The 24,407-nt window shown below is 61.3% G+C and overlaps 4 protein-coding genes across 9 annotated transcripts; 2 read left to right on the forward strand and 2 right to left on the reverse strand.

Annotated features, from left to right (window-relative positions):
* The first annotated feature begins 2,684 nt into the window (after nt 1–2,684).
* On the forward strand, nt 2,685–15,095 carry CARMIL2 (capping protein regulator and myosin 1 linker 2). 2 transcript variants are annotated; one of them, XM_034940449.3, is made up of 38 exons: nt 2,685–2,836; nt 3,090–3,181; nt 3,274–3,327; nt 3,568–3,630; nt 3,736–3,860; nt 3,976–4,067; nt 4,264–4,334; nt 4,450–4,523; nt 4,666–4,741; nt 4,827–4,915; nt 5,036–5,130; nt 5,208–5,294; nt 5,374–5,486; nt 5,580–5,842; nt 5,926–6,030; nt 6,213–6,282; nt 6,421–6,502; nt 6,604–6,700; nt 6,783–6,840; nt 6,977–7,149; nt 7,336–7,498; nt 7,579–7,680; nt 8,713–8,841; nt 8,927–9,040; nt 9,211–9,371; nt 9,447–9,534; nt 9,725–9,865; nt 9,998–10,064; nt 10,545–10,780; nt 11,671–11,771; nt 11,854–12,214; nt 12,300–12,422; nt 13,554–13,590; nt 13,751–13,822; nt 13,945–14,166; nt 14,322–14,402; nt 14,760–14,837; nt 14,927–15,095. In XM_034940449.3, the coding sequence occupies exons 1-38, from the start codon at nt 2,797–2,799 to the stop codon at nt 15,037–15,039; spliced, it is 4,308 nt and encodes a 1,435-aa protein (XP_034796340.1). In that variant the 5' UTR covers nt 2,685–2,796; the 3' UTR covers nt 15,040–15,095. The 2 variants fall into 2 exon arrangements, with proteins under 2 accessions (XP_034796340.1, XP_034796342.1); XM_034940451.3 differs by lacking the exon at nt 14,322–14,402 and having other exon boundaries at nt 2,687–2,836; nt 5,580–5,657; nt 5,766–5,842.
* On the reverse strand, nt 15,053–18,330 carry ACD (ACD shelterin complex subunit and telomerase recruitment factor). Of its 2 annotated transcripts, XM_008964590.4 has the most exons (12): nt 17,643–18,330; nt 17,424–17,566; nt 17,223–17,316; nt 17,058–17,134; nt 16,896–16,940; nt 16,750–16,784; nt 16,449–16,600; nt 16,241–16,337; nt 16,076–16,162; nt 15,507–15,883; nt 15,283–15,374; nt 15,053–15,205 (listed from the first exon to the last, which is right to left on the reverse strand). In XM_008964590.4, exons 1-12 carry the CDS (start codon nt 17,739–17,741, stop codon nt 15,127–15,129), a joined length of 1,377 nt encoding a protein of 458 aa, XP_008962838.2. In that variant the 5' UTR covers nt 17,742–18,330; the 3' UTR covers nt 15,053–15,126. The 2 variants fall into 2 exon arrangements, with proteins under 2 accessions (XP_008962838.2, XP_034796343.1); XM_034940452.3 differs by lacking the exon at nt 16,076–16,162 and having other exon boundaries at nt 17,643–17,899.
* A 133-nt stretch (nt 18,331–18,463) lies between these two features.
* Nucleotides 18,464–20,296, forward strand: PARD6A (par-6 family cell polarity regulator alpha). 3 transcript variants are annotated; one of them, XM_008964586.4, is made up of 3 exons: nt 18,464–18,623; nt 18,977–19,232; nt 19,415–20,296. In XM_008964586.4, the coding sequence occupies exons 1-3, from the start codon at nt 18,561–18,563 to the stop codon at nt 20,167–20,169; spliced, it is 1,074 nt and encodes a 357-aa protein (XP_008962834.1). In that variant the 5' UTR covers nt 18,464–18,560; the 3' UTR covers nt 20,170–20,296. The 3 variants fall into 3 exon arrangements, with proteins under 3 accessions (XP_008962834.1, XP_003812237.1, XP_008962837.1); XM_003812189.5 differs by having other exon boundaries at nt 18,977–19,199; XM_008964589.4 differs by having other exon boundaries at nt 18,977–19,199; nt 19,418–20,296.
* A 170-nt stretch (nt 20,297–20,466) lies between these two features.
* On the reverse strand, nt 20,467–24,033 carry ENKD1 (enkurin domain containing 1). Of its 2 annotated transcripts, XM_003812186.6 has the most exons (7): nt 23,899–24,033; nt 23,612–23,806; nt 22,543–22,715; nt 21,459–21,584; nt 21,179–21,342; nt 20,942–21,078; nt 20,467–20,843 (listed from the first exon to the last, which is right to left on the reverse strand). In XM_003812186.6, the coding sequence occupies exons 1-7, from the start codon at nt 23,981–23,983 to the stop codon at nt 20,683–20,685; spliced, it is 1,041 nt and encodes a 346-aa protein (XP_003812234.1). In that variant the 5' UTR covers nt 23,984–24,033; the 3' UTR covers nt 20,467–20,682. The 2 variants fall into 2 exon arrangements, with proteins under 2 accessions (XP_003812234.1, XP_008962831.1); XM_008964583.6 differs by lacking the exon at nt 21,459–21,584.
* Between the last annotated feature and the right edge of the window lie 374 nt (nt 24,034–24,407).

The raw sequence follows: 24,407 nt of genomic DNA on the forward strand, positions 1-24,407 counted from the left end.
GGCTAGCCCCGCAAGCCTGTCCAGATCTCTTAGTTGTCCCTGCCTGCCCCCATGTGCTCACACACACAGGGACTGGCCCCACTGGCATCGCTGCAGCCTCCAGAGGCCCTCCACCTGGGCATGGCTCCAGCCCTTTTGGCAGTCACTCTCATTTCTCTCTCCTCCTTGTCATTCTAAACAGAAAAATCCCAGTGAGGTGGATTTTCTGCCATTCTGTTTTGGAATCCCTGGGTTGTCATGGTAGACTTGGCAAATGTGAGTGTTATCTGAGTGCCAGGCACTGTTGTGGGCACTTCCCTTAATAAACATTGAATCCTTTGAGCAAGGCTTGAGGTTAGTTAATAGCTCCGGCTTACAAACAAAACTGGAAGACCAGAAAGGCTAAGTAATGTGTTCAGTGTCAAAATCTAGGCAGTGTGCCTGCAGAACCTGCTTTTTTTTTTTTTTTTTTTTTTTTTTTTTTTTTTTTGAGACGGAGTCTTGCTCTGTCGCCCAGGCTGGAGTACAGTGGTGAGATCTTGGTTCACTGCAACCTCTGCCTCCTGGGCTCAAGCAATGCTCATGCCTCAGCCTCCCCAGTAGCTGGGACTACAGGTGCCCACCACCACGCTTGGCTAACTTTTTGTATTTTAGTAGAGACAAGGTTTCACCATGTTGGCCAGGTTGGTCTCGAACTCCTGAGCTCAGGCGATCCACCTCGGCCTCCCAAAATGCTGGGATTATAGGCATGAGCCACTACACCTGGCCAGAACCTGCATTCTTGGTTCCTTGGCAGTACTGTGTGAGACCTACTGAATTGTCACCCTACAAGCAGTTTGAGGGTTCTGTGTGGTCTTAGAGCCTTAGATCTTAATCCAAATTATGTCTCTTCGTGGCCAGGCATGGTGTCTCACGCCTGTAATCCCAGCACTTTGGGAGGCCGAGGTGGGCAGATCACCTGAGGTCAGGAGTTGGAGACCAGCCTGACAAACATGGTGAAACCCCGTCTCTACTAAAAACATAAAAATTCCCTGGGTGTGGTGGCACATGCCTGTAATCCCAGCTACTTGGGAGGCTGAGGCAGAAGAATTGCTTGAACCCAGGAGGCAGAGGTTGTAGTGAACCAAGATCGCCCCACTGCACTCCAGCCTGGGCAACAAGAGCGAAGTTCTGTCTAAAATAATAATAATAATAATGATAATAATAATAATAATAATTAGCCCAGGCATGGTGGTGGGCACCTGTAATCCCAGCTACTCGGGAGACTAAGGCAGGAGAATTGCTGGAACCTGGGAGGCAGAGGCTGCAGTGAGCCAAGATTGTGCCACTGCACTCCAGCCTGGACCACAGAGCAAGACTCTATCTCAAAACCAACAAACAAACCAAGTATGTCTCTTCAATTGGGGAGGCAGCAGGAACTCTCTGTGCTGCATCTTCTGCAGCTGACTCCTCCTTGTCACCCTTAGCTGTCATTTCACCTCCACCTTGCTGAGCTATGGGCAGGGTAGACTGCTGTTCCTTACCGCTTAAGTGGAGTTTAGATTGTAATAGAAGAAAAAAAATGCAGTCTCTTCCTGTGAACTTTCCAGAATCTAGGTCCTGGTCTTTGAGAGGGCAACAGACTACCAGGCCCCACCCTATGACTGTCTGACCCCTCTCAGCACTGGAGACACTGGCTTATTTCTCTCTCTCTGGCTGCCCCCTCCCAAACTCTCTCCAGCCTGGGGAGAAGGCAGACACAAGAAGACCCCCATGTACCTGGACGACTCACTCCGGCCCTCTATGAAGTGCTTGGGGTTCAGAGCTCACCTTAGCCCCAGGCTTCCCCCCGAAGGCTCCGGGTACACCCTCACCTTCGGCCCTGACCCCACCTCTGCGGCAAGGAAGGGCGTCTGGACCCATCAGGCTGTTTTTTTTTTTTTTTAAGACAGGACCTGGCTTTGTCACCCAGGCTGGAGTACAGTGGTGCGATCTCCGCTCACTGCAAACTCTGCCTCCCAAGCTCAAGTGATCCTCCCACCTCAGCCTCCCAAGTAGCTAGGATTACAGACACACGCCATCACGCCGTCTAATTTTGTAAATTATTTTGCAGAGACAGGGTCTCCCTATGTTGCCCAGCTTGGTCTCGAACTCTGGCTCAAGCGTTCCTCCCTCCTCGGCCTTCCAAAGTGCTGGGATTACAGGCGTGAGCCACCGCGCCTGGCCCCATCTGGCATTTTTTCCCACCCATTCAAAATCTCTTGGATCCCTAACAGGGTCACGGACTCCAGGTTCGGAGCAACGGGCAGGACCCCCGGTGTTGGCAGAATTCGGGCGCTCCTTGCTGAACAGTCCCCCTTCTGCCAGGCGCCTCGTCCACCTCCGCAGCCTGGGCTTTGGAGGGGACCAGCCCCGGTGGGCCGCGGGGATCCCCAGGCAGGCAGCGTCCCCTGGTGTTCGCGGCAGGGACTGCGGGGCGGGGTGGAAGCCGGGGGCAAGGACCCGCTGGAGGCCCGCCACACCCGCGACCCTCCCGGCCACGCCACTGCCCACCCCGACGTCTACCCTGGCGGAGAAGCTCCTGGGCGACGGGGCGGGCGGGCAGGTGGGACTCGGCCCCCCTCCCACAACCCCGCTCCCGGGCAAGCTCTCGAGCAGCGAGGCCGGGGCGGGGAGGGGCCGGGCCGGGGGCGGCCTGGCAGGAAGCGGCGCGCACCTTCCGCCGCCGGGGGAGCAGGTGGCTGCCGTGCGGGTCTGGGCCCCAGGCTTCCTGTGTGCGCGCTCGTCCGCTGCTGTTTCCCGCCGGAGCTCGTTGGGCCTCCCCGGCCCGCCCGGCCCATGGCCCAGACCCCCGACGGTATCTCCTGTGAGCTCCGAGGTAAGCGCTGGCCCTTCCCGTCTTCTTGGCCGGGAGGAAGTAGTGCAGCCCCAAAATCAGAGGCCCACCCAGCGCCCCAGAGGGCCTGGTCAGAGGTCCTCTCTGCTCCCCAGGAGGGCGGGCTCCCCAGATCCTCTCCCCTCCTTCCTCGCTGGCCGCAGATAAGCCCCAGGGCCCCAGCCTGGCACAGAGTGTGGGCACCAGTGGCTTCTGTGCAAGGACTGAAGTCACCCAGCAGGCTGCCCTTCCACAGGCGAGATCACCAGGTTCCTGTGGCCCAAAGAGGTGGAGCTGCTGCTGAAAACCTGGCTACCCGGGGAGGGTGCTGTGCAAAACCATGTCCTGGTATGGGGCAGGGGACAGAGCCGGGGAGGCGGCTGTGGCCCCACAGAAAGAGCCTCTTGCTCTGCCCAGGATATCAGACTGTCTTTCCCCAGGCACTGCTACGATGGAGAGCCTACCTGCTGCACACCACCTGCCTCCCGCTGAGGGTGAGTCCCAGGGCCTGGCCACACCCCCGCCCGCCAGCAGCTACCTTGGCAGTGGGCTGCATCTGTAGAGTGGTCCTTCTTGGCCTTGTGGGCCCTGACTTTGCACCAGCACTGGGTTCTGGGCAGCCGACAGGAGTGGAGTCCAGGCAGATCTGGCTCTGCCCCAGGCTGCCCAAAGGACTGGACTTCCATGAGGGCGGGGCTGGGGGCTTGGTCCCAGCTGATCTAGGCCCTTTCTAGGTGGACTGCACGTTCAGCTACCTGGAGGTCCAGGCCATGGCGCTGCAGGAGACACCCCCTCAGGTGAGACACCTAGTACCCCACCTGGGCCTGCAGCCTGGTCTTCATGCTACCACCATCACCTGCGCCCATGTGTGGAGCCGAGGCCTAGTAGTGCCCCTTCCCTAGGTCACCTTTGAGCTGGAGTCCCTGCGTGAGCTGGTCCTGGAGTTTCCTGGTGTGGCCGCCCTGGAACAGCTGGCCCAGCACGTGGCTGCAGCCATCAAGAAGGTCTTCCCTCGCTCGACCCTTGGGTGAGGCCTGGCAAATTCGAGGGGCTGGCAGGGGAGGAGGGAGTGCATGAGAAGGGCTGCTTCCCATCCCAGAGGCTGGAAGTCCTTTGCCCCCTTCTCCTTAACCCCCTACCAGGAAGCTATTCCGGAGGCCCACACCTGCCTCCATGCTGGCTCGGCTGGAGAGAAGCAGCCCCTCGGAGTCCACTGACCCCTGCAGCCCCTGTGGTAAGGGTGAAGGCAGAGCCACAGGCCCTCCAGCCTGCCCCACCTCTGCCTCCCCAGACCCGCAAGCTGGGGGGGCCCCAAACTGAACAGAGCCATTCAGGTCCCAGCCACCACCTAGTCTGTGGGTCTGGTCTTCCTCCATCGCTGATGTTTTGTCTCTCTCCTTTCCCACATCGCACCCCTATCCCCTCCCCAGGTGGCTTCTTGGAGACATACGAGGCTCTGTGTGACTACAATGGCTTCCCTTTCCGAGAGGAGATTCAGTGGGTGAGGGTAGGGCCCTTTTGAAGGGCTCTGGAGACATCTGGTCCCCCATGTGTGCTGAGCCCCTCCCTGCCCCTTGTGGCCCCAAGCGAATTGTAAGCATCTCCTTCTCGCCCAGGACGTGGACACCATTTACCATCGCCAGGGCTGCCGCCATTTCAGCCTGGGAGACTTCAGCCACCTCGGCAGTCGGTGTGTGGCCTGCCAGGATGGGAGAGGAGGAAGATCCCGGGGCCCATATCCCTGGGCCTCAGCTTCTCCATGGAGGGGCTGCTGGGCCTGGGACCTGGCTGGAGGGCCCTGAGCTCTGCCTCTCTTCCCACCCTCCCACCAGGGACCTGGCCTTGAGTGTGGCTGCCCTGTCTTACAACCTGTGGTTCCGGTGCCTCTCCTGTGTGGACATGAAGCTGGTGAGGGGGTTCGGGGTAAGGGCAGGGAGGGGCCAAGGGTGTGGGCCAGGGTGCAGCCCGTGAGCCGCCGCCCTCTGCTTCTCAGAGCCTTGAGGTCTCAGAACAGATTCTGCACATGATGAGTCAGTCATCACACCTGGAGGAGCTGGTGCTGGAGACCTGCAGCCTGAGGGGGTGAGGGGGACAGGGCAGGGCTTGGAGAGGAGAGTCTGGAGGCTTGGGACTGGGGGCTAGTGGCCTGGGAGGGGTTGGCAAACCAGGGGCAGAATCTCATGCCTGGGGTCTGGGTCCCAGAGACTTTGTCCGACGACTGGCCCAGGCGCTGGCGGGACACTCAAGCTCTGGGCTGCGGGAGCTCAGCCTCGCGGGGAACCTGCTGGATGACCGAGGTATGACTGAGCCTGGGGACCGCAGGGGTGGGCAGCAGGAGGAGGTGAGACCCACGTGGCTGTTCCCACCCCCCAAGGCATGACTGCACTCAGCAGACACCTCGAGCGTTGTCCAGGAGCCCTGAGGAGACTCAGCCTGGCCCAGACAGGGTTGACACCGCGAGGTAGGCTGGATGAGGGAGGGGGTGAGGGGAGGGGGGTGGGGGTCTGTCCAACTGCTGAGTGACCCTGCCCCACCACCAGGAATGAGGGCTCTGGGCCGGGCACTGGCCACCAATGCCGCCTTCGACTCCACCCTGACCCACCTGGACCTTTCCGGGAATCCTGGGGCGCTGGGGGCCTCCGAGGACAGTGGGGTGAGTGGCTGTCTTCAGGGTGGGAGCTTGGGGTTGCTCAGAAGCCCTGGGTGGGCGATCCCCCACTCCATCGCACCCCTGTCCTCCCTCCAGGGCCTCTATAGCTTCCTGAGCCGTCCTAACGTACTGTCGTTCCTGAATCTCGCAGGCACCGACACTGCCCTGGACACTGTGAGGCGGGGCTCCGTGGGGGGATGGATGACCGGCAGGGCGGACTGGAGGGCGGGACGGGGAGGGCTCGGTCCCCCCGCGGGTGTAGCCAACAGCCTCCCCCCGCAGCTCTTCGCAGCGGTATCCCGAGGCTGCTGCACCAGCCTTACCCACCTCGACGCTTCGAGGAACGTCTTCTCCCGCACGTAAGGGGGACCTGTCGGGGCCGGGGGAGGCTGCTGGAAGCCGCCTCCTTGCGGCCCCAGGCCCACCTTCCCACTTCCCCCAGGAAGTCCCGCGCCGCGCCGGCCGCGCTGCAGCTCTTCCTCAGCCGCGCGCGGACGCTGCGGCACCTGGGCCTGGCGGGCTGCAAGCTGCCGCCCGACGCGCTCAGGTCAGTGTCGGACCCCGGCCACGCCCCCGCGGGCGCTCCCACCCTGCCCTGGCCTTCGCCCCTCCCCGCTCCTGCTTCTGTCGCTCCCACAACCTCCCCCAGATCCTGGCCCTGCCTCCTTCGTTCGCACCCTGGAGCCCCCTGTCCCAGCTCCCGCCACCCCGTGTAACGTCCCCTCCCAGAGCCCTTTTGGATGGCCTCGCGCTCAACACGCACCTCCGCGACCTGCACCTGGACCTCAGCGCTTGCGAGGTGAGCGCCGGCCCCCAGAAGAGACCACACATTGGGAGAGGCGCTGGGAGGCGGAAGGGCAGAGCCGTGGGCCGCCTGCCCCTCCCCACTCGCGGCCTAAGTGGGTCCCACTTCCCATCTCCCACCTCCCACATACAGCTGCGCTCGGCCGGCGCCCAGGTGATACAAGACTTAGTGTGCGACGCAGGCGCTGTGAGCTCCCTGGATCTGGCGGATAACGGTGAGGCTGCAGGAGATCCTATCCTCGCATCATCCACTCGATTCCCAATCCCCACCCTACCCTTGCAACTTCGCCTCGTGCGTGACCCGAGTCACCCCCAGGCTTCGGCTCAGACATGGTGACTCTGGTGCTGGCCATCGGGAGAAGCCGGTCCCTGAGACATGTGGCGCTTGGAAGGAACTTCAACGTCCGGTGCAAGTGAGCCCCCACCCTACTCCTGGGCCTCCCAGACAACACCCCACCACCCCTGTCCCCCCACAACGGCGGCCCCTCCCCACAGGGAGACCCTGGACGACGTCCTGCACCGGATTGTCCAGCTCATGCAGGACGACGATTGTGTGAGTTCACGGGACCTTGCAGGGTCCTCGGGCAATTAGACCCCTTTGGTCCTCCTTTCTCTTGTTCCCTCAGACCCTGTGACCTGCCCTCACTGACCCCTGACTCCAGCCATCAATGGCTTTCTCTTAACCCCAGCCTCTTCAGTCTCTGTCGGTGGCTGAGTCTCGGCTGAAGCTGGGTGCCAGCGTCCTACTCCGGGCCCTAGCCACCAATCCTAACCTGACCGCGCTGGATATCAGCGGCAACGCCATGGGGGACGCGGGCGCCAAGTTGCTGGCCAAGGCGCTGCGGGTCAACTCGAGGCTCCGGTGGGCGGGGTCAGAGGGGTGGGACCAGCGGGCAGGGGGCGCGGTGGAGAGGAGGGCACCGGGCTAAGGGGCGGGACTGAATGAGGCGGAGCAAATGGAGCAGGCTGACGAGGCGAATGGACTAGGCCGAGGGTTGGGTGGGGCGTTGGGAAGCTCCGTCCCCGACTGAAGCCAGGCCCGGCCCAGGTCTGTGGTCTGGGACCGGAACCACACATCTGCTCTGGGTCTGCTGGACGTGGCGCAGGCGCTGGAGCAGAACCACAGCCTGAAGGCCATGCCTCTGCCACTGAACGACGTGGCCCAGGCGCAGCGCAGCCGCCCGGAACTGACAGCACGTGCAGTCCATCAGGTGGGCGTCCCCCTCTTCCCTTGCCCTTCTCTGCACGGTAGCTCCGTCCCTCGGCATTTCTCAATACCCCTTGCCCCTAGATCCAAGCCTGTCTCTTGAGGAACAACCGCGCAGACCCTGCCTCTTCTGACCACACGACCCGCCTTCAGCCACTTGGTCTGGTCTCAGACCCCTCAGAGCAGGTCAGTGTCCCCTCCCCAACCACGAGAGGTAGGGCATGAGGAGACCTGTGGCATCCGGGAGCCTCCATGAGTCAGAGGGTCTGACTTTCCTGGGGCCAGGGTGCCTGAGCCCTGCTGTCCCACACAAAGTCCCTCTCCTTGATCTGGAGGCGGCTAAACACCCCTTAAATAGCTCTCCAAATAACACCCTTGGCTGCCTAACGTTAAGCCTGTAAACAGGCTGTCCTGTTAGGAATTTTTATGTCCTTCCTCAATTTTCCCCCAATTGTAGCCCCATCTCTGACCTCACATATACATGACTCCCCTCCCCTCTCCATTGTGTGCCCAAACCCAGCTGCTCCTTCACTGTCTTCATCTCCCTCCACTACCTTATCTGTTGGAGATGTTTCTACCTCTCCATTCCCAAATACCTCTTCTTTCCTAAGCTTTAGAGCCCAAAGGTCTTAATCCAGACATCCTGCTGGGCTTCATGCTCTGCACTTCTCCAAGTGATGTCATCGTCGCTCACAAACCCTGTTGTCTACCCTGGAGCCCAACCCCACTGGTGCCCACAGCCACCCAGTGCTGTGGACAGAGGTTGGGGCATCCTTCCAGGTCTCTCCTGGTCACACTGGAGCCCTCATAGGCCTCCTTCGTCCTGCCTCTAGACCAACCTTCAAACATGCCACTCCTTACCCCCACACCAATTATCCCTTGCTCCTCCTGGTCCCTCCTCCAGGGCTACTCACTCCCTTTTCCACCCCTCTCTCAGTCTATCCTCTGTGTGGACAGACTGAGCTTCTAAAACACAGACATGATTTACAACTCCTTTCCTTCCTATTCTGGGCACTTAGGAAGTGTATATAAAGTCCTTAAAATGAACCAAAGCAACAGATAGTTCCTTCCCTCCTTGAACAGATAGGGTTCCAAAGTGGCTGGTCTAAGGGTGTCAGCTTCAGGACCTCCCTCTGTTAAAGAGCCTGGGAGGAAGGCAGGCAGGATCTGGGAGACTGGGAGGGGGCTAGGCTGAGACTGATCCCCATTTCGCCCCAGGAAGTGAATGAATTGTGTCAGTCGGTGCAGGAGCATGTGGAGCTGCTGGGCTGTGGGGCTGGGCCCCAGGGTGAAGCCGCTGTGCGCCAGGCCGAGGATGCCATCCAAAATGCCAACTTCTCTCTCAGCGTGAGCACTCCACCTCCTGCTACAAGGACCCTTCCCCTCTTAGTCAGGTGTCAGCTCGCAACTGCTTTTCCTCTTTGGCCCTCAGATTCTCCCCATTCTATATGAAGCTGGAAGCTCCCCAAGCCATCACTGGCAGCTTGGGCAGAAGCTGGAGGGCCTTCTGAGACAGGTGGGCGAGGTCTGCCGCCAGGACATCCAGGTGAGAGGCTACTCCTGCTCCAACCCCACCTCCGTTTGCAGGTTTGACTCCCATCCTTTAGTTTTAACTGTGATATCCCCTGACTCAATATTCTGTTGGAGTTGGAGCCTCAAGCCAGCAGCCTGGTGTCTGGCCACATCCTCACCATGCTCTGACTGACCTTTGTCCAGGACTTCACTCAGGCCACACTGGACACAGCAAGGAGCCTCTGCCCACAGATGCTGCAGGGATCCAGCTGGAGGGAGCAGCTAGAGGGGGTCCTGGCAGGCTCGAGGGGCCTCCCGGAGCTGCTCCCAGAGCAGCTGCTGCAAGATGCCTTCACTAGGCTCAGGTAGGCTGGATGGGGCTGGGCTGGGCAAGGCTGAGCAAAGCCAGCCCATTAACCCCTGTCCTCTCCTGCCCTTAGGGACATGCGGCTATCAATCACGGGGACCTTGGCAGAGAGCATTGTGGCTCAGGCTTTGGCAGGCCTGAGTGCAGCCCGGGATCGGCTGGTGAGGGGGAGATGTGCACACACTTTCGTGCAAACACACACATGCAGTGACTTGGCCATCTCCCTTGCAGGGGCTCTGTAATGTCTTCTGGGGTCATGTAGCCCAGGGCTATTTCAGGGTCCCCTTAGTTAGCATCAATGGGATCATGGCTGAGGCCCTACCTGCCATCTTTGGCTGCTTGGTATTGCAGGTGGAGAGTCTGGCTCAGCAGGCAACAGTGACAGTGCCCCCTGCCCTACCAGCACCGGATGGAGGTGAGCCCAGCCTCCTTGAGCCTGGGGAATTGGAAGGTCTTTTCTTCCCCGAGGAGAAGGAAGAGGAGAAGGAGAAGGTAAGTGGTTTTAGAACACGGGGCATGGCACTCCCAGTCTTCCCATCTTGCTGTGGAGTGTGGAAGGTGAAAGGCAGCTCTTTTGGGTTGGTGCTCTCCTACCCCAGGCTGAGTTTGTGCCCTCCCCACCAGGATGACAGTCCTCCACAGAAATGGCCTGAGCTCAGCCACGGTCTTCACCTGGTCCCCTTCATTCACAGTAAGTCAGGGCCTTGGGGGAGGGAGTTTACGTGGGTGGGCTGAAGCTCCATTAGACTTGGGGACCCGGGGACCTGGATGAACTCATTCAGCCTTGTCTGGGTACCCACCAGCCCTTGACTGGGCCAGGTCGGGCCCCTTGTGCAACCTGCAAAGCTGGGGTCTGCTGTGGTCAGCCCGGGGCGGGACCTGGGCGGACCTGGGACAGGACACCGGCTCGGCTCGCCTCCCCGCGCCCCTTTCCCTACCCCAGGGATGCGCATGCTGGGCGGCGGCGCGGAGGCGCGCGCGCTCGGGGCCGCGCTCAGCACCACGGACAGCGGCGGCGGCGGGGGAGGGGCGGAGGGGCGGAGGGGCGGGGGGACGGGCGGCGTAGCCGGGCCCCTCCCCGCGCCCTGGGCGGGTCCCCCGCCGCCCTAGCGCCTCCGCCGCCACCTCCCCGGGCTCGGCGCTCGGTGCTCTTCTGGTGCTGTCCCCTCAGGTGCTGCTGAGGAAGCGGAGCCGGAGCCCGAGCTGGCGGCTCCGGGAGAAGATGCAGAGCCGCAGGCGGGGCCGTCCGCGCGCGGCTCTCCGAGCCCTGCCGCCCCTGGGCCCCCGGCCGGCCCGCTGCCCCGCATGGACCTGCCACTGGCGGGGCAGCCCCTGCGCCATCCGACCCGGGCCCGGCCGCGGCCGCGCCGCCAGCACCACCACCGCCCGCCGCCGGGGGGCCCCCAGGTGAGCACCCTTCCCCCACTCCGGAGCGCGTGGAATTGGGGATCACGGGTGGCCCGGCCGCTCCTCATGGGTGGTAGTGGTCAAGGAGAGGGGGTGGTGGGGGCCCAAGGCCACCTGGTCGTGCGGCCGCGGTCACATCCTGGCTTCTTCCTGGCCACCCCCCACCCCAGGCCATGCCTGTGCGGGACCATGGGTGTGCGGGTTCCGTTCGGGGTGTGCCTGGGTGTGGGACTCCGTCTCGGGGCGGCCCGCGGCCTCCGTGGCTGCGCGAGAGAGGGTGTCCGTCCTCCCTCCCTCCCCCGGGGCTGCTGAGAGATGCCGGGCAGCCGGGTAGCCGAGCCGCGGGGCCAAGCCTGCGTCTGCTGCGCGTCCGGCGGCGGCGCGTGTGGGGAGATGCGTGTGTGGGCTGCAAGCCCGCGGGGGCAGCGGGCACTGGCGGAGGGCGGGGAGGAGCCGGCTTGAGGCCCCCCAGAGGGTCTGACGCAGCAGCCGGCGCCACTGAGCCGGCAGCAGGCCGGGTGGATTGGGGGTGGGGTGGGGGACACTGCAGGGAACTGTTCGGAGCAGAGCTGGTGGCAAGTGGGAACGGGTGACCCCGGGGGCACGTGAGGGCTAGGTTTGCTGGTGACCGGGTGGCTCGGGCGTGTAGGATACTCTGTGGGACAAGGACGGGTGTGGACTGGGTGTGCGGGAGCCAGCAGCGAGTGAGGAGTGCGTGAAATCTGGCGTCTCTGTCCAGCAGCAGGACAGTAGGAGGCTGGTATCAGCAGCCCCTAGGGTCACCCCAGTCTGGAATCCTGGAGTTATTCAGTCCAGGCTGCCGGCCAGGGGAGGGGGTAGAAGCCAGAGTTGCACTCAACCCTGACCCCTGACCCCATGATGCCCCCTAGGTACCCCCAGCCTTGCCGCAGGAAGGGAATGGGCTCAGTGCCCGCGTGGACGAGGGCGTGGAGGAATTCTTCTCCAAAAGGCTGATCCAGCAGGATCGCCTGTGAGTGAGGGGCATCTGCTGGGGGTGGGAGAGGGTGGGATGCCTGATGGGCTTTCTCGCTCACTGCTGGGTGTCCCCACAGCTGGGCCCCCGAGGAGGACCCGGCCACTGAGGGGGGCGCCACTCCTGTCCCCCGTACACTGCGAAAGAAGCTGGGCACCCTCTTTGCCTTCAAGAAGCCTCGTTCAACGCGGGGTCCACGGACTGATCTAGAGACCAGCCCTGGGGCAGCTCCCCGAACCCGAAAAACTACATTTGGCGACCTACTGCGGCCGCCAACCCGTCCCAGCCGTGGTGAGGAGCCTGGTGGGGCTGAGGGGGACACCAGCAGCCCTGACCCTGCCCGCAGGAGCCGACCTCGCTACACAAGAGATAGCAAGGCCTACTCGATGATACTGCTGCCTGCCGAGGAGGAGGCAACGCTGGGTGCCAGACCCGACAAGGTGAGGCTTGCTGATGGGGGGTGGTGAAGGCGCTTCTGGGACCCAGGGCATGGACTGTCTCCAACTCGAGCATCTCTGTCCCTAGCGGCGGCCCCTGGAGCGGGGAGAAACAGAACTGGCTCCATCCTTTGAACAGCGGGTACAAGTAATGCTGCAGAGGATAGGCGTCAGCCGAGGCAGCGGGGGTGCCGAAGGCAAGAGGAAGCAAGTGAGTTGAGGGGACCTGAGCATGAAGTGAGACGGCAGGTGGCATGCTGTGGGTGACATAAGTGACCAAGATGGGGGAGACTCATGACAGATAGGTCTAATTGTCAGTTCTACTCCATTCTCCTCGAAATGGTTACAGATTCGACCTTTCTTCCCTCTTGGCTTTGACCCAGGCACAGGCCACCAGCATCTCCTCTTTGGACCTGAGAAAGTCTTTTTTCTGCAGGTCTAATAGAAATCTGAGGCCTGGGCCAGGCGCCATGGCTCACGCCTGTAATCCCGACACTTTGGGAGGCTGAGGCAGGTGGATTACCTGAGGTCAGGAGTTAAGAGACCAACCTGGCCAACATGGTGAAACCCTGTCTCTACTAAAAATACAAAAATTAGCCGGGTGTGGCGGTGGGCACTTGTAGTCCCACGTACTTGGGAGGGTGAGGCACGAGAATTGCTTGAACCTGGGAGACAGGTTGCAGTGAGCCTAGATCGTGCCACTGCACACTAGCCTGGACAACAAGAGTGAGACTCATCTCAAAAAAAGAAAAAGAAAAAAATCTGACCTTGTCACCTGTGCTTGAAATAGCAAGTCCTCCAGGGGCTTCCTCTCAAGACACTGTTCAGACTCCACAACCTGCTTCAGAGCCCTGTGGGGTCTTGGCCCTGGCCACCTTAAAACCTCACTGCTTTCCTCCCCTGGGTGCAAATCAGAGCCTCCACACACATCCCTGGGTGGTCTGGATGTCCTCCCTGCCTCGCTTCCAGTCTCTAATTGTGGGTTACGCCAGGTCCCTCCTCAGCCATCCCTGCAGTGCCCATGGTTCTTCCCTGACTCTCCTCTGTGGGCCACCCTGCTAATGTCTCTCTCATTAGAGTCCCAAAGAACCCCAGCCCTCCATACCATCCATTCAATATCTTAAAAAACAAAAAACAAAAACAAACAAAAAACATGAAGTTGGCCTGAATTTAGAAATATTCAAGTGTGCAAAGAGTTCTAAGAGGGCTGTACTGGGTTTGCCATGTTCTTGTCCAGCCCATGGTGGGCATTCAGTGGCAGGATTATAAGAACAAGAATGAACAAAAGGCTAGGGTGTGGGGAGCGGGCAGGGCTGGAATCTGACTGCCCTGTTTCCTGCAGAGCAAAGACGGCGAGATCAAGAAAGCTGGCTCAGATGGTAAGTGGGACCCTGGGGTGTGGCAGTACATTTGCCAGGAGGTGTCCTTATAGACAGCCCCCAAGGCACTTGCTCTCCTTGGGGAGGAAGGGGAGAGGCCAGGTTTTTCTTCCCCTCACCTCCAAGGTCTGGTACCTGAGTCCCCAGCTCCGCCTTGCAGGTGACATTATGGACAGTTCCACGGAGGCCCCTCCCATCTCGATCAAGTCCCGCACCCACTCTGTGTCTGCTGGTGAGTGAGGGCCACTGTGTGTTGGTAGTGGGAGCAGGGACAGCCAGGAGTTGGGTCAGACTGTTGTTCAGACCTATCTCCAATGCCTGACCAGGTCTTGGCTGACACCTTTCTCCCTACAGACCCCTCCTGCAGACCTGGCCCAGGGAGCCAGGGGCCCGAGTCTGCCACCTGGAAGACACTGGGGCAGCAGTTGAATGCGGAGCTCAGGAGCCGTGGTTGGGGCCAACAGGATGGTCCAGGCCCTCCCTCCCCTGGTCAAAGCCCAAGTCCCTGCAGAACCAGCCCCTCCCCAGACAGCCTGGGCCTCCCAGAGGACCCTTGCTTGGGCCCCAGGAATGAAGGTAGGCAGGCACCTGATTCCCCACTCCAATCCTGGCCTCGGGGCTGGAGGAGTTCCTGCTGGGAACTCAGCTCCTCTAAGGACCCTGAGGGTGGGAGGCAAGGGCTGGAGTGGGGGCAGCTGTTGGAATACCCCTGATTCCCTGGCCTCCCTCAGATGGCCAGCTGAGGCCGAGGCCTCTCTCGGCAGGGCGGCGAGCAGTGTCTGTGCATGAGGACCAGCTCCAGGCCCCTGCTGGTGAGGGGAGACACCTCCACGTGTGCTTGAATGCAGGAGATGTGGGAGGGTGGGCTTCTGGGGCTCCCTTCATAGCTTTGGTCCTTGGAGGGAGCCACCAGTGTGTGAGGGCTCAAGAAATCAGGGAGCCAGAAGACCAGGTGCAAGGGTTTGACAACAAGCCCTTCCAACTAGCACTGGCTCCACTTCCCGAAGAGCAGCCTCTGCCAGGGGTGAGGACGCAGGGACGGGGGATGCTCTGAAGGCAGCAGTGTGTGTGAGTGCATGCTTATGTGCACTGGAGGTGGAAGAGAGGGGCAGGGGATGGACAGACCCCAAGCCTTAGCAACCCACCCCAAGCCTTTCTGTGTCCCTTAGAACGGCCCCTGAGGCTGCAGCGCTCCCCCGTCCTCAAACGCAGGCCAAAACTCGAGGCACCTCCATCCCCAAGCCTAGGTAAGAGGGGGTCCAGGCCAGCTGGGAGGGTGGCGGGACTGCTTAGCCCAGCCCTGACCCTTCCTCTCTCTCCCTCCCTCCCCTCACAGGATCTGGCCTTGGAACCGAGCCTCTGCCCCCACAGCCCACAGAGCCCTCCAGCCCTGAGCGGAGCCCACCCTCCCCAGCCACAGACCAAAGAGGCGGCGGCCCCAATCCCTGATCCTCTCCTCTCCTGCCGCATGAGATTATTTTATTAAAAAACTCAAAGGAAGCAGAGTGTGGAGCGGTATCTGTCCTGTGTGACGTCTCACATCGGATTTGGCTCAGACCCTGGCTGTGCATCCATCAGAAAGTGCAAGGCCCAGGCCATGAGCTGGGGAGGAAGCCTGGAAAGAAACCACCGCTGCAGGTCAATGGAGCCTGGGACTAGTGACCAAGAGTGGGGGCAGACCCAGGCACTCACCTGGCAGCTTGGACCCGAGCACAGAGGGACGTGCAGGGTGGCTCATACTCATACTGGAAGGCAGAACCATCACGATGCCTCTTTGGGGGTTCCTGAAAGGGGTATGGTGTCTGGGGAAGAGCTAACAAGGACCCCAACCCCATCCAAGGCTACCCATGCTCCCTCCCAGCTCTACCTCAGGCCTTCCTTGTTCTACCCTCCAGCTGCAGAGGGGCTATGCTCACCCAGACAGAGCAGGGCTCCTGGGCTCCCTTGGTAGCTCCGGTCCTGGGAAAAGGCGGCCGATTCTTGCAGGGCAACCCTACAAACTCCTTGAACTCCAGGCTAGGTTTCTGGGGCCTGGTCACAAGAGGCTGGTGTGGACTGGGGACATGGCTACGGGGTGAGAGACTGGGAGTGCAGCTCTGGAGTGGGGAGCTGGGGGTACGGCTGGCGTGTGGGGACCTGGGGGTCAGGGTGGCAGGCGCTGAGCAGATGGCTGGTGAGGGCTGGGAGCTGCTCCTCTGCCCTGGGTCTGGAGCAGCCAAGGACAGGGCAGGCAGAAGGCTGATGCTGGTACCACTTTCCTCGGATGACATGTGGCCGGGTAAGGCCGGGGTTCCTGAGGAGGAGGGGACTTATTGTAGGCACAGCCCTCTCCGCTCAGGGCAGCTGAGTGGCCTGCGAGCTCAGACAGGACTGCAGGGACCGTGTTCATCCCCCACCCACCGTGCACCTTTCACAGCATCCTGCACAGCCCGGGAACCTGACTGACAGGCGGCAGTGAGTGCCTGTGACCTGTGCATCACCTCACCTGAGGAACTGGGTGAGGAAGGAGGAGAGGCTATGAGGGTCAGAGATAGGTCCTGCAGAGCCGGGTCTGGTGGGGGCAGCTCAGGGCCTGGGGGGTTCAGGAAGTCTTATCAGCACTGTGGACCTGGGCCCCAGGTATCCCCCCAACCTCTCCAGTCCCCCTTACCCTGTGTCCTCTGACAGGGGCCTAGAGAGCTCAGAATTAGCTGGTCATTCTCAGAGATGCACAGCATTGAGCTGGGGACAGTGTACACAGCTTCTCCCTGTGGGACATGAACTCTGTAGGACAGGCCCGTTTACTCTCATGTCCTGTGGAATATGACCCTTGCCCAACTCCTCACCCTGACATCTCCCAAGCAAATCCCCAGACTGACCGTGGCCTTGCATCGTGAGGCAGCCCAGTGGGTGACGGGGGGTGCTGTGCAAGGGCCCTCCAGTGTCAGGCAGCTTTCAGCCAGGCACACGAGTGCCCCCTGATGCTCCTGGTCCTCCCGCATTTCATCCAGAAGCTGGGACAGTGATAGGCCTGGGGACAGGGGACCATGGGATGAGTCAAGGCTTAAAGGGGAGGACCAGGAGGGTGAGGGGGAAGACAGCTTATTGAGGAAGCATAAGGTTAAGGCTGGAGAGGTCACTGCACAGGGTGTTAGGATCACTGGTCAAGCCCTACAGTACCTGCATTGGACGAGGTGGACTCTGAAAGGTGCTCCCTACAGGAAGAGAGTGGCCAGGACTCAGGAACCATGCTGAGGCCCGTCTACCTAGATACACCATCCCCTCACCAAACCACACGTGGCCCCCGAGCCCAACCCCAGACTCACTCAAGGCAGTCATAGAGCTTTTTCTGAACATCTAAGTCTTGGTTGCTAAGAAAAAGAGAAGGGTAGTTAATGGGGGCCCAAGCCCTCCTACCCCATAGGCGTCTGCCAGCGCCGGCCAGGCTGGGGTGGGGAGAGCCGCTGGAGGGCGGAGGCATCACTTACCAACCAGGCACCCGTAGCCGGGGCTGCTCCGTGGGCAGCAGGCTGAAGCGGTCCACCTGGAGATAGAACTCTGCGGGCTGGAGGAGTTCGTGGGGAAGGGGAGGTCTCAGAATCGTTACGAAGAGTCATGCCCGGTAACCCGCCCAAGACAGTCTCACCACTCACCGCGCCGCCCTCAGCGACCTGGACATGAACCCCGCAGTCCTGCAGCAGCAGCAGCCGGCCCTCTGTCCCGCGGAAGCCGAACTCCTTCTCCTCCCTGCGACAAGCAGGATCCTCACTGCCGGGCCCACCTGAACACAAGGCCCGCCCACCTCGCGCTCTCCTGCCGGACTCCGACCTCCGGAGCCGCGCGGGGCCTCTCACCAGTCCGAGGTGTCCAGGGCCTCCCGCGTCACCAGGCATCGGACACTGTGGGTCCCGTCAGACACAAGCAGCGTGGCCCCGACGTCGGACGTATCAGGGGCGTGGGATGGGCCCGCGACCGCGGCCTCGGCCTCCTGTAGTACCTGACGGCGGCGAGCGGCGTCAATCCCACCACCCCGGGCCTCCGCCTCGGTCTCCGGGCCCTGAATGGGGGCTCACCTCGAGCAGCTGCCCGGCTCGTGGACTGGAGAGTGTCTCTGACCCCAGAATCAGCTCCCGAATCCAGGGCCGTAGGACCAGCCTCCCCGAACCTGCCATCCCCACGGCTACACCCAGCGGATGCAAGGGGCCCGGGTTTCCCGCGGGCGCCCAGGCCCCGCCTTTCCTCGGAAGAGGAAGCTCCTTCGGCTGGGCGGGGCCGGAGGAGGAGGCCCCGCCCACGTATACCCCAAGCCTGCGCACGAGGGCGTCCTGCTCGGGGGCCTGTGTGCAGACTCCCGCTGGTCCACCCCGCTGGTGCACGGGATGCTGGCCCGTTTACTCTCATCGCGGCGTCACTCTGACAGCGGCCAGGCATTTGGGCCGTTTGTCAAGATTCCTGTGGTACCGGTAGGGAACAGAACAAGGGCTGGTCCCGTCCCTGGAGAGGGTTCCAGGGCCGGAGGCTGAGGCCGAGTGCCGTCCGAGCGAGTTGACTCGAAACCATTTAAGCACCGTGTGGCCCCCGAACGGTTCAGCACATATTTATTATGACTCAGTTTCCTCATCTACACAGTGCACGGTCTTGTAAGGCCAGTGGAAATAAGAGCACACACACAGCGCTAAATAAATGGTACTTCCTTCGCCCTCCCCTCGGATTGGCGGAGCCCTGCTCCCCAGACTCCGGGGGCGCGCGGACCTCAGCGTGATGACGCAAGAGCGGAGGACGGCTCCTCTCCATCCACGGCTCCGTTTCCTAGGAAACGTGGACTCCGCGTTCCACTCTGCGTCGCTGCCCCCTTGACGTCACGCTCCGGATGGGAAGGCGGGGCGTGTGCTACCGCCAGGGGCGGGGCGGCGCGGGCGGGCCGGCCGGGCTGTGCACCTGCGCCTCGGCGGGCCGCCTGGGGCACCGTCCCCGGCCCGCCCGGCCCCGCCATGGCCCGGCCGCAGAGGACTCCGGCGCGCAGTCCCGATAGCATCGTCGAGGTGAAGAGCAAAGTAAGGGCTCCTCCGGCCTCGGCCCTAGGCGCTCCCAATTCCCTCTTTCTCCCCTTCCCAGCTCCTTGGTCCCCGCCACCTCTTCCCTCTATCCTCCAAGTCCCATTCTGCTTTTCTGCTCGCCTTCCCCCATCCGTCTTCCTTCCTCCACTGCTGGTCTCCAGCTCTCTGTGGCCTGAGTACCTGGAGGGCGGTAAGAAGACCTTGGACAGCGTCCCTGGTACTGGAGCTGAGGTCTGGGCTTAAGGCTGCCGCAAAAGCGGCAGCCGCATCTTTCCCATCCCTGCCAGCCTGCGGTGAGAAAGGGGCGCAGGCTGTCCTGACTCCTCCTCTCCCCCAACCCCGACTTCCAGTTTGACGCCGAGTTCCGACGCTTCGCGCTGCCTCGCGCTTCGGTGAGCGGCTTCCAGGAGTTCTCGCGGTTGCTGCGGGCGGTGCACCAGATCCCGGGCCTGGACGTGCTACTTGGCTATACGGATGCTCATGGCGACCTGCTGCCCCTCACCAACGACGACAGCCTGCACCGGGCCCTGGCCAGCGGGCCCCCGCCACTGCGCCTACTGGTGCAGAAGCGGGGTGAGGAGGGGTACAGTGGGCAGCCTCTGTGGGGTAAGGTGTCTGTGGGGCAGGTCTACAAGGGTTAGTCCATGCCCAGGGTACCCAAGCGTCACCCTCTGCAGTCCCTGCCCTTGGCTTGACCTCCAAGTGGTAGGAAATAGCTACAGTGCCCCCTGTAAACAGCCCAAGTCGGGGAGCAGGTCTCTGATCTCAACATTCCCCCTCTTCTGCAGCAGAAGCTGACTCCAGCGGCCTGGCTTTTGCCTCCAACTCTCTGCAGCGGCGCAAGAAAGGGCTCTTGCTGCGGCCAGTGGCACCCCTGCGCACCCGGCCACCCTTGCTAATCAGCCTGCCCCAAGATTTCCGCCAGGTTTCCTCAGTCATAGACGTGGACCTACTGCCTGAGACCCACCGACGGGTGCGGCTGCACAAGCATGGTTCAGACCGCCCCCTGGGCTTCTACATCCGAGATGGCATGAGCGTGCGTGTGGCTCCCCAGGGCCTGGAGCGGGTTCCAGGAATCTTCATCTCCCGCCTGGTACGTGGGGGTCTGGCTGAGAGTACAGGGCTGCTGGCGGTCAGTGATGAGATCCTCGAGGTCAATGGCATTGAAGTAGCCGGGAAGACCTTGGACCAAGTGACGGACATGATGGTTGCCAACAGCCATAACCTCATTGTCACTGTCAAGCCCGCCAACCAGCGCAATAACGTGGTGCGAGGGGCATCTGGGCGTTTGACAGGTCCTCCCTCTGCAGGGCCTGGGCCTGCTGAGCCTGATAGTGACGATGACAGCAGTGACCTGGTCATTGAGAACCGCCAGCCTCCCAGTTCCAATGGGCTGTCTCAGGGGCCCCCGTGCTGGGACCTGCACCCTGGCTGCCGACATCCTGGTACCCGCAGCTCTCTGCCCTCCCTGGATGACCAGGAGCAGGCCAGTTCTGGCTGGGGGAGTCGCATTCGAGGAGATGGTAGTGGCTTCAGCCTCTGACAGTCAGGATGAAGCCCCATGCCACTCCACACTGCTGGGACATGGCAGGGACTTCACAGTGGGGGTTTTTAGCTGGCTCACAGGGCTCCCTCAGCCTGGGGAACATTAAAGGTTTTCTACAAATACAGTCATGGTCCTTGTGTGTCCCAGTCCCAGCCTCCTCCCTGGTCCCACCAGCTTGCCTTCTGCTCTGGACTAAGGCAGGAGTGACACTGGGGAGAACTTCCTGCAATCAAGCAGCAGGAGGGCCACCAGGCTTGGCATTTTTAGGGTAAGAAAAGCTCTTATGGAAACAAATCCTGTGTACAAAATGTTTAATTTTGACAAAGCAGTTAAAAGGCTGGGGTGGCCCTTCTGCAGCCACTGGTGACTGGGAAGAGTGCTCTAGGGACACTGGCCACCCCCCTGCTCCTGTCTTCAGACCTCTGCTCTGGGATTGGGTCCAACCCTGTCCTTTGCAGCCATGTGGCGATCCTCAGCATGGAGCTCCTTGCCACTGTCCCCCAAAGGGGCTCAGTCATCCATCTTCACGAAGACTTTGGGCCGAGAAAAGATCTTGATGGACTCCTCTACCTGCACCAGCTTCCGGTCCAGCTCAGCACGGTGGCTCTGGGCTCTCAGTGAGTCTGCCCCAGCAGGCAGCAGTACCAGCTCACGCAGCAGCTGGCTCTGGCCTACAGGGGGCCCGGGAACAGTGAGAACAGTGAGTGTTGGGCAGGGGTGCCTGGTCCCCAGTGGGGCCCCCCTCCAGCCTCCCTGCCCAGGTACTCACTCTGGAGCAGCTTGGTCAGTGTTTCCAGCCGCTGGTTCTCAGGCATGCGCGTGTGGCCTGGGGGCATGGCAGGGTCCGGCTGGCTCTGCTTGCGGGCCTCGGCCTCCCGCCGCCACAGGTCCCTGCGCTCCAACAAGCTGTGGGTACACAGGCTCAGGGTTGATGACCTGAGGGCAGAGTTTGGTTCCCACCCTCCACAGGTGTCCTTCACCCTGAGTGTCAGGCAGTGAGACCTACTAATGTGGCACATGGCCCTTCTGCGTGGCATTGTAGTGCTCCTGGGCCTGCCGCTGCTGCTCTAGCACTTGTGCCAGGACCTGCAGTGAGCAGGAATGCCTCCGGGGGGCTCTCTTGGCAGCTCGTGCATTGTGACGAATGAAGTCCACCCCCAGGCCTGGCTCCTGCAGGACACAGCAAGCGTGGGTGGGGGCAGACAGCATTATGTTGTGTCCCTGAACACCCCCCCTACACCGGGAGCCCTGCCCAACCACCATCTAGCCCCCATACATCCTCTCACCTTAGCTTCGGGACCTGGTGGGGTTGGCTGGGGACTAGATACATGGGGTGGTGGGAGGCCAGGGCCGCAGCGGGAGTGCGCCCGCAGGAAGTGGGCAGACTCTGTCCCAGAGGCAGGGCCAGGCTCCTGGAGGGCAGGGCACAGCAGAGAGAGCAGGCAGGCTGAGGTCTGGGGCTCAAGCTGCAAGACCCTGGCCATCTTGGCCCTTCTGACCTTTGCATCCATGTCCCTCGGGCCCTCTTCCCTCTTCAAGGGACACTTGTCCTCATCAGCACACAAATGTGTGAGTATGTCAGATTTTTAAGAAAACAACAAACCATCTCTCCTTCCACCTCAGTACTGGCCCAGCTACCACTCTCTTTCCTCCTTCCTAGCCAAGCTTCCTGGCTCTAGCCCTGCAAGGCTCCTAACAGCTGGCCTCCAAGTCCTCAAATCCAGGCGGTCAATTCCTTGGTCTCGTTGTCCTCAACCTGATTGTCAATAACTCCTAGGTCTCACTCCTGAGATCCAGGCCTGAATTTCCATCTGCTTCCTGGACACACTCCCACCCCCTGGGAACCCCACAGATGCTTCAGCTACAACACATTTGTGTGACCTTGCCTTTCCTCTCACTCCTGCTCCTCCTGCTGAATCCCTGGATTGAAGAATGGTGCTGCTCTCTGAGACAGAGCCCCCCACCATACCCCTGCCCTTCCCACTGTCCTCAGAAATAAGGGCTGAAAAGTGGCTTTTGTGGCCCCTGATGTGGGTCCAGCTGACTTCTTGGCCTAACTTCACGCCCTTCTTTCCTCACAGTGAACTGTACCTAGCATCTCCACTGCTGCGTGCCCTGTGGTCTGTGAGGTTCCATCTTTTGGGAATGTTCTCTTCTGCTGTCCCTTTGACTAATTGCTACTTGCCCTCAGGATCAGCCCCACCATCACTACTTCTGAGAAGCCCCCAAGCCTCGCCCTGCAGCAGAGCCAGGGTCTCTTAGTCCTCTGTTACCTCTGTGACTTCCCTCCCTCCCCAGAACTCAGATCAGGGTATAGTTGCCTGTTGGCCAACAAAATGGATAATACTTCTGGCTCCCTGAAGCAGGTACCTGGAGCTGGGCCTTGACCCGGGACTCCACCTTGTCGTACTTGGGTGAGCGCCACAGAGCTTTCAGGGGCCTGGGCTGGCCCTGCTCCCGGCTGCGCTCCTGTTCTCTGAAGCGCTTCTGAATCTCCCTGATCCGCCTCAGGTTCTCCTTCTCATGGTCCTTAGGGTCCTTCCCTGGAGAAAAGATGCCCCCAGGTTCTGCCCTACATAGGGTCCACACAATCCAACTTCCACTAGTTCACACACAGGCCTGCCCCCTGCCTCCTACAGAAAGAGCTCCCTGACCTCTCCAACTACCTTAGACCCTACACACACTCTCCCTCATCACCGTGTTCCCTTCCTCAAGTAGTAAGTATCACAGGATGATTTTCTCCATTATTATTATTATTATTTGAGACAGGGTCTCACTCTGTCACCCAGGCTGGAGTACAGTGGCATGATCATAGCTCACTGTAGCCTCAACCTTCCCGGCTACCTCAGCCTGCCGAGTAGCTGGGATTACAGACACACTCCACCATGCCAGCCTGATTTTTGTATTTTTTGTAGAGATGGGGTTTCACCATGTTGGCCAGGCTGGTCTTCAACTCCTGGACTCAAGTGATCTGCCCGCCTGGGCCTCCCAAAGTGCTGGGATTCCAGGAGTGAGCCACTGCGCCCAGGTGATTTCCTCCATTATTATAGTGAAGTACACCATTGAAGTACACCATAGATCATCTCATATATGACATTCATCTCTTGCTCTTTGTATCCCACCTTGACTCAGTGATGGCTCATGCTTATCTTCAGCCCAGTGTTCTAGCATCTATATGGCCTGGCACACAGTAGGCACTCAACAAACAAATTTAATGGGTAATAAATACATAAAGCAGAGCTAGGGCTTCGTGGGAACTACCTCATTCAGTTCACCTCCTTCGAGAAGGTAGCATATTTCTCCCCCTTTTATAGTTGGGGAAACTGAGACTCAAGAGACGCAAAGCCTGGGCCCACGTCAGGGTGGAAAGAGCAGCTGCTTTTGATCTCTTTCCACCCCGCACTGCCTCTCTGCCCCTTCTTCCATTCCTGGGACTTACTCTTGAGAGAGGCCCCAGGACCTAGGGAGATCCCCTCCAGTTGCAACAGCACGTCCCCGACGCCGCGCTGGCCGCGCTCCAGGATCTCTCCGGCACCGGGACCGATGCAGGGACCACGGGGAGCGGTGGTGTCCAGGGCCCGGTCGGAGGTCAGCAAGTCCAGCTTCAGCGCGTTTCCCTCGAGGCGCCCTTGAGCTGTGGGGCGGAGCCGGGCGGAGTCCGGGGCTCAGAGGTGGAGCCAGGGCCGACCCCTGAGCCTCGCACCACCGCCAAGCCCCCGGACTCACCCGAGGTCGGCCGCCGGTAGTTGTCAGGACAGAGCGTCGGGTCTGGGGGGATGGGCCCCGAGATGCGGGACGGGCCCTCGCACATGCCGCCGGCGCCGCCCAGCAACGGTGCCCCGAGGCCTGCAGGGCTGTTTACCTCCCTCCCCGGGCCCCCTTCCCCAACCCCGGGCCTCCTCCCTCGCCCGGCACCCTGACCCTGGCGTGCCCGCCACTCCCGGGCCCCTGCCGGTCCCCGCCTGGGCCCCGGCCTCGCTTGCCACCTCCGCGACCTCTGCTCCCAGCCCACTTCTCGGTCCCGCTCGCGGCCTCTCCCCCGCGGCACTCGGGCAGGGGCTCACTCGAGAGGTTTTGTCGCCAGCCGCTGCCACCCGACGGGACTTGTTGTTGCCGGGCAACCGTGGCTTCCGTCCCCGGGGTCAGGGCCCACTGACCCCGGCGCAAAGCGTCCTGGGGCTTGTAGTTTCGGCCGAGGGTGGGCTCCGCGGTCGCCGGTTTCTCTTCCCAGCTCT

The sequence above is a fragment of the Pan paniscus genome, chromosome 18, assembly GCF_029289425.2.
Source record: "Pan paniscus chromosome 18, NHGRI_mPanPan1-v2.0_pri, whole genome shotgun sequence".
Taxonomy (NCBI): Eukaryota; Metazoa; Chordata; class Mammalia; order Primates; family Hominidae; genus Pan; species Pan paniscus.

Coding starts and splice junctions, on each gene's coding strand:
- CARMIL2 (XM_034940449.3), top strand. CDS start 2,797: ATGGCCCAGACCCCCGACGGTATCTCCTGTGAGCTCCGAG. Junction 4,742..4,826: donor CCTGTGTGGACATGAAGCTG/GTGAGGGGGTTC, acceptor TCTGCTTCTCAG/AGCCTTGAGGTCTCAGAACA. Junction 14,838..14,926: donor ACCTCCATCCCCAAGCCTAG/GTAAGAGGGGGT, acceptor CTCCCCTCACAG/GATCTGGCCTTGGAACCGAG.
- ACD (XM_008964590.4), bottom strand. CDS start 17,741: ATGGCAGGTTCGGGGAGGCTGGTCCTACGGCCCTGGATTCGGGAGCTG. Junction 17,135..17,222: donor AGGTCGCTGAGGGCGGCGCG/GTGAGTGGTGAG, acceptor GAACTCCTCCAG/CCCGCAGAGTTCTATCTCCA. Junction 16,941..17,057: donor CGGCTACGGGTGCCTGGTTG/GTAAGTGATGCC, acceptor TCTTTTTCTTAG/CAACCAAGACTTAGATGTTC.
- PARD6A (XM_008964586.4), top strand. CDS start 18,561: ATGGCCCGGCCGCAGAGGACTCCGGCGCGCAGTCCCGATAGCATCGTC. Junction 18,624..18,976: donor TCGTCGAGGTGAAGAGCAAA/GTAAGGGCTCCT, acceptor CCCGACTTCCAG/TTTGACGCCGAGTTCCGACG. Junction 19,233..19,414: donor CAGTGGGCAGCCTCTGTGGG/GTAAGGTGTCTG, acceptor CCTCTTCTGCAG/CAGAAGCTGACTCCAGCGGC.
- ENKD1 (XM_003812186.6), bottom strand. CDS start 23,983: ATGTGCGAGGGCCCGTCCCGCATCTCGGGGCCCATCCCCCCAGACCCG. Junction 23,807..23,898: donor CTACCGGCGGCCGACCTCGG/GTGAGTCCGGGG, acceptor TCCGCCCCACAG/CTCAAGGGCGCCTCGAGGGA. Junction 20,844..20,941: donor ACTGACCAAGCTGCTCCAGA/GTGAGTACCTGG, acceptor GGCCCCCTGTAG/GCCAGAGCCAGCTGCTGCGT.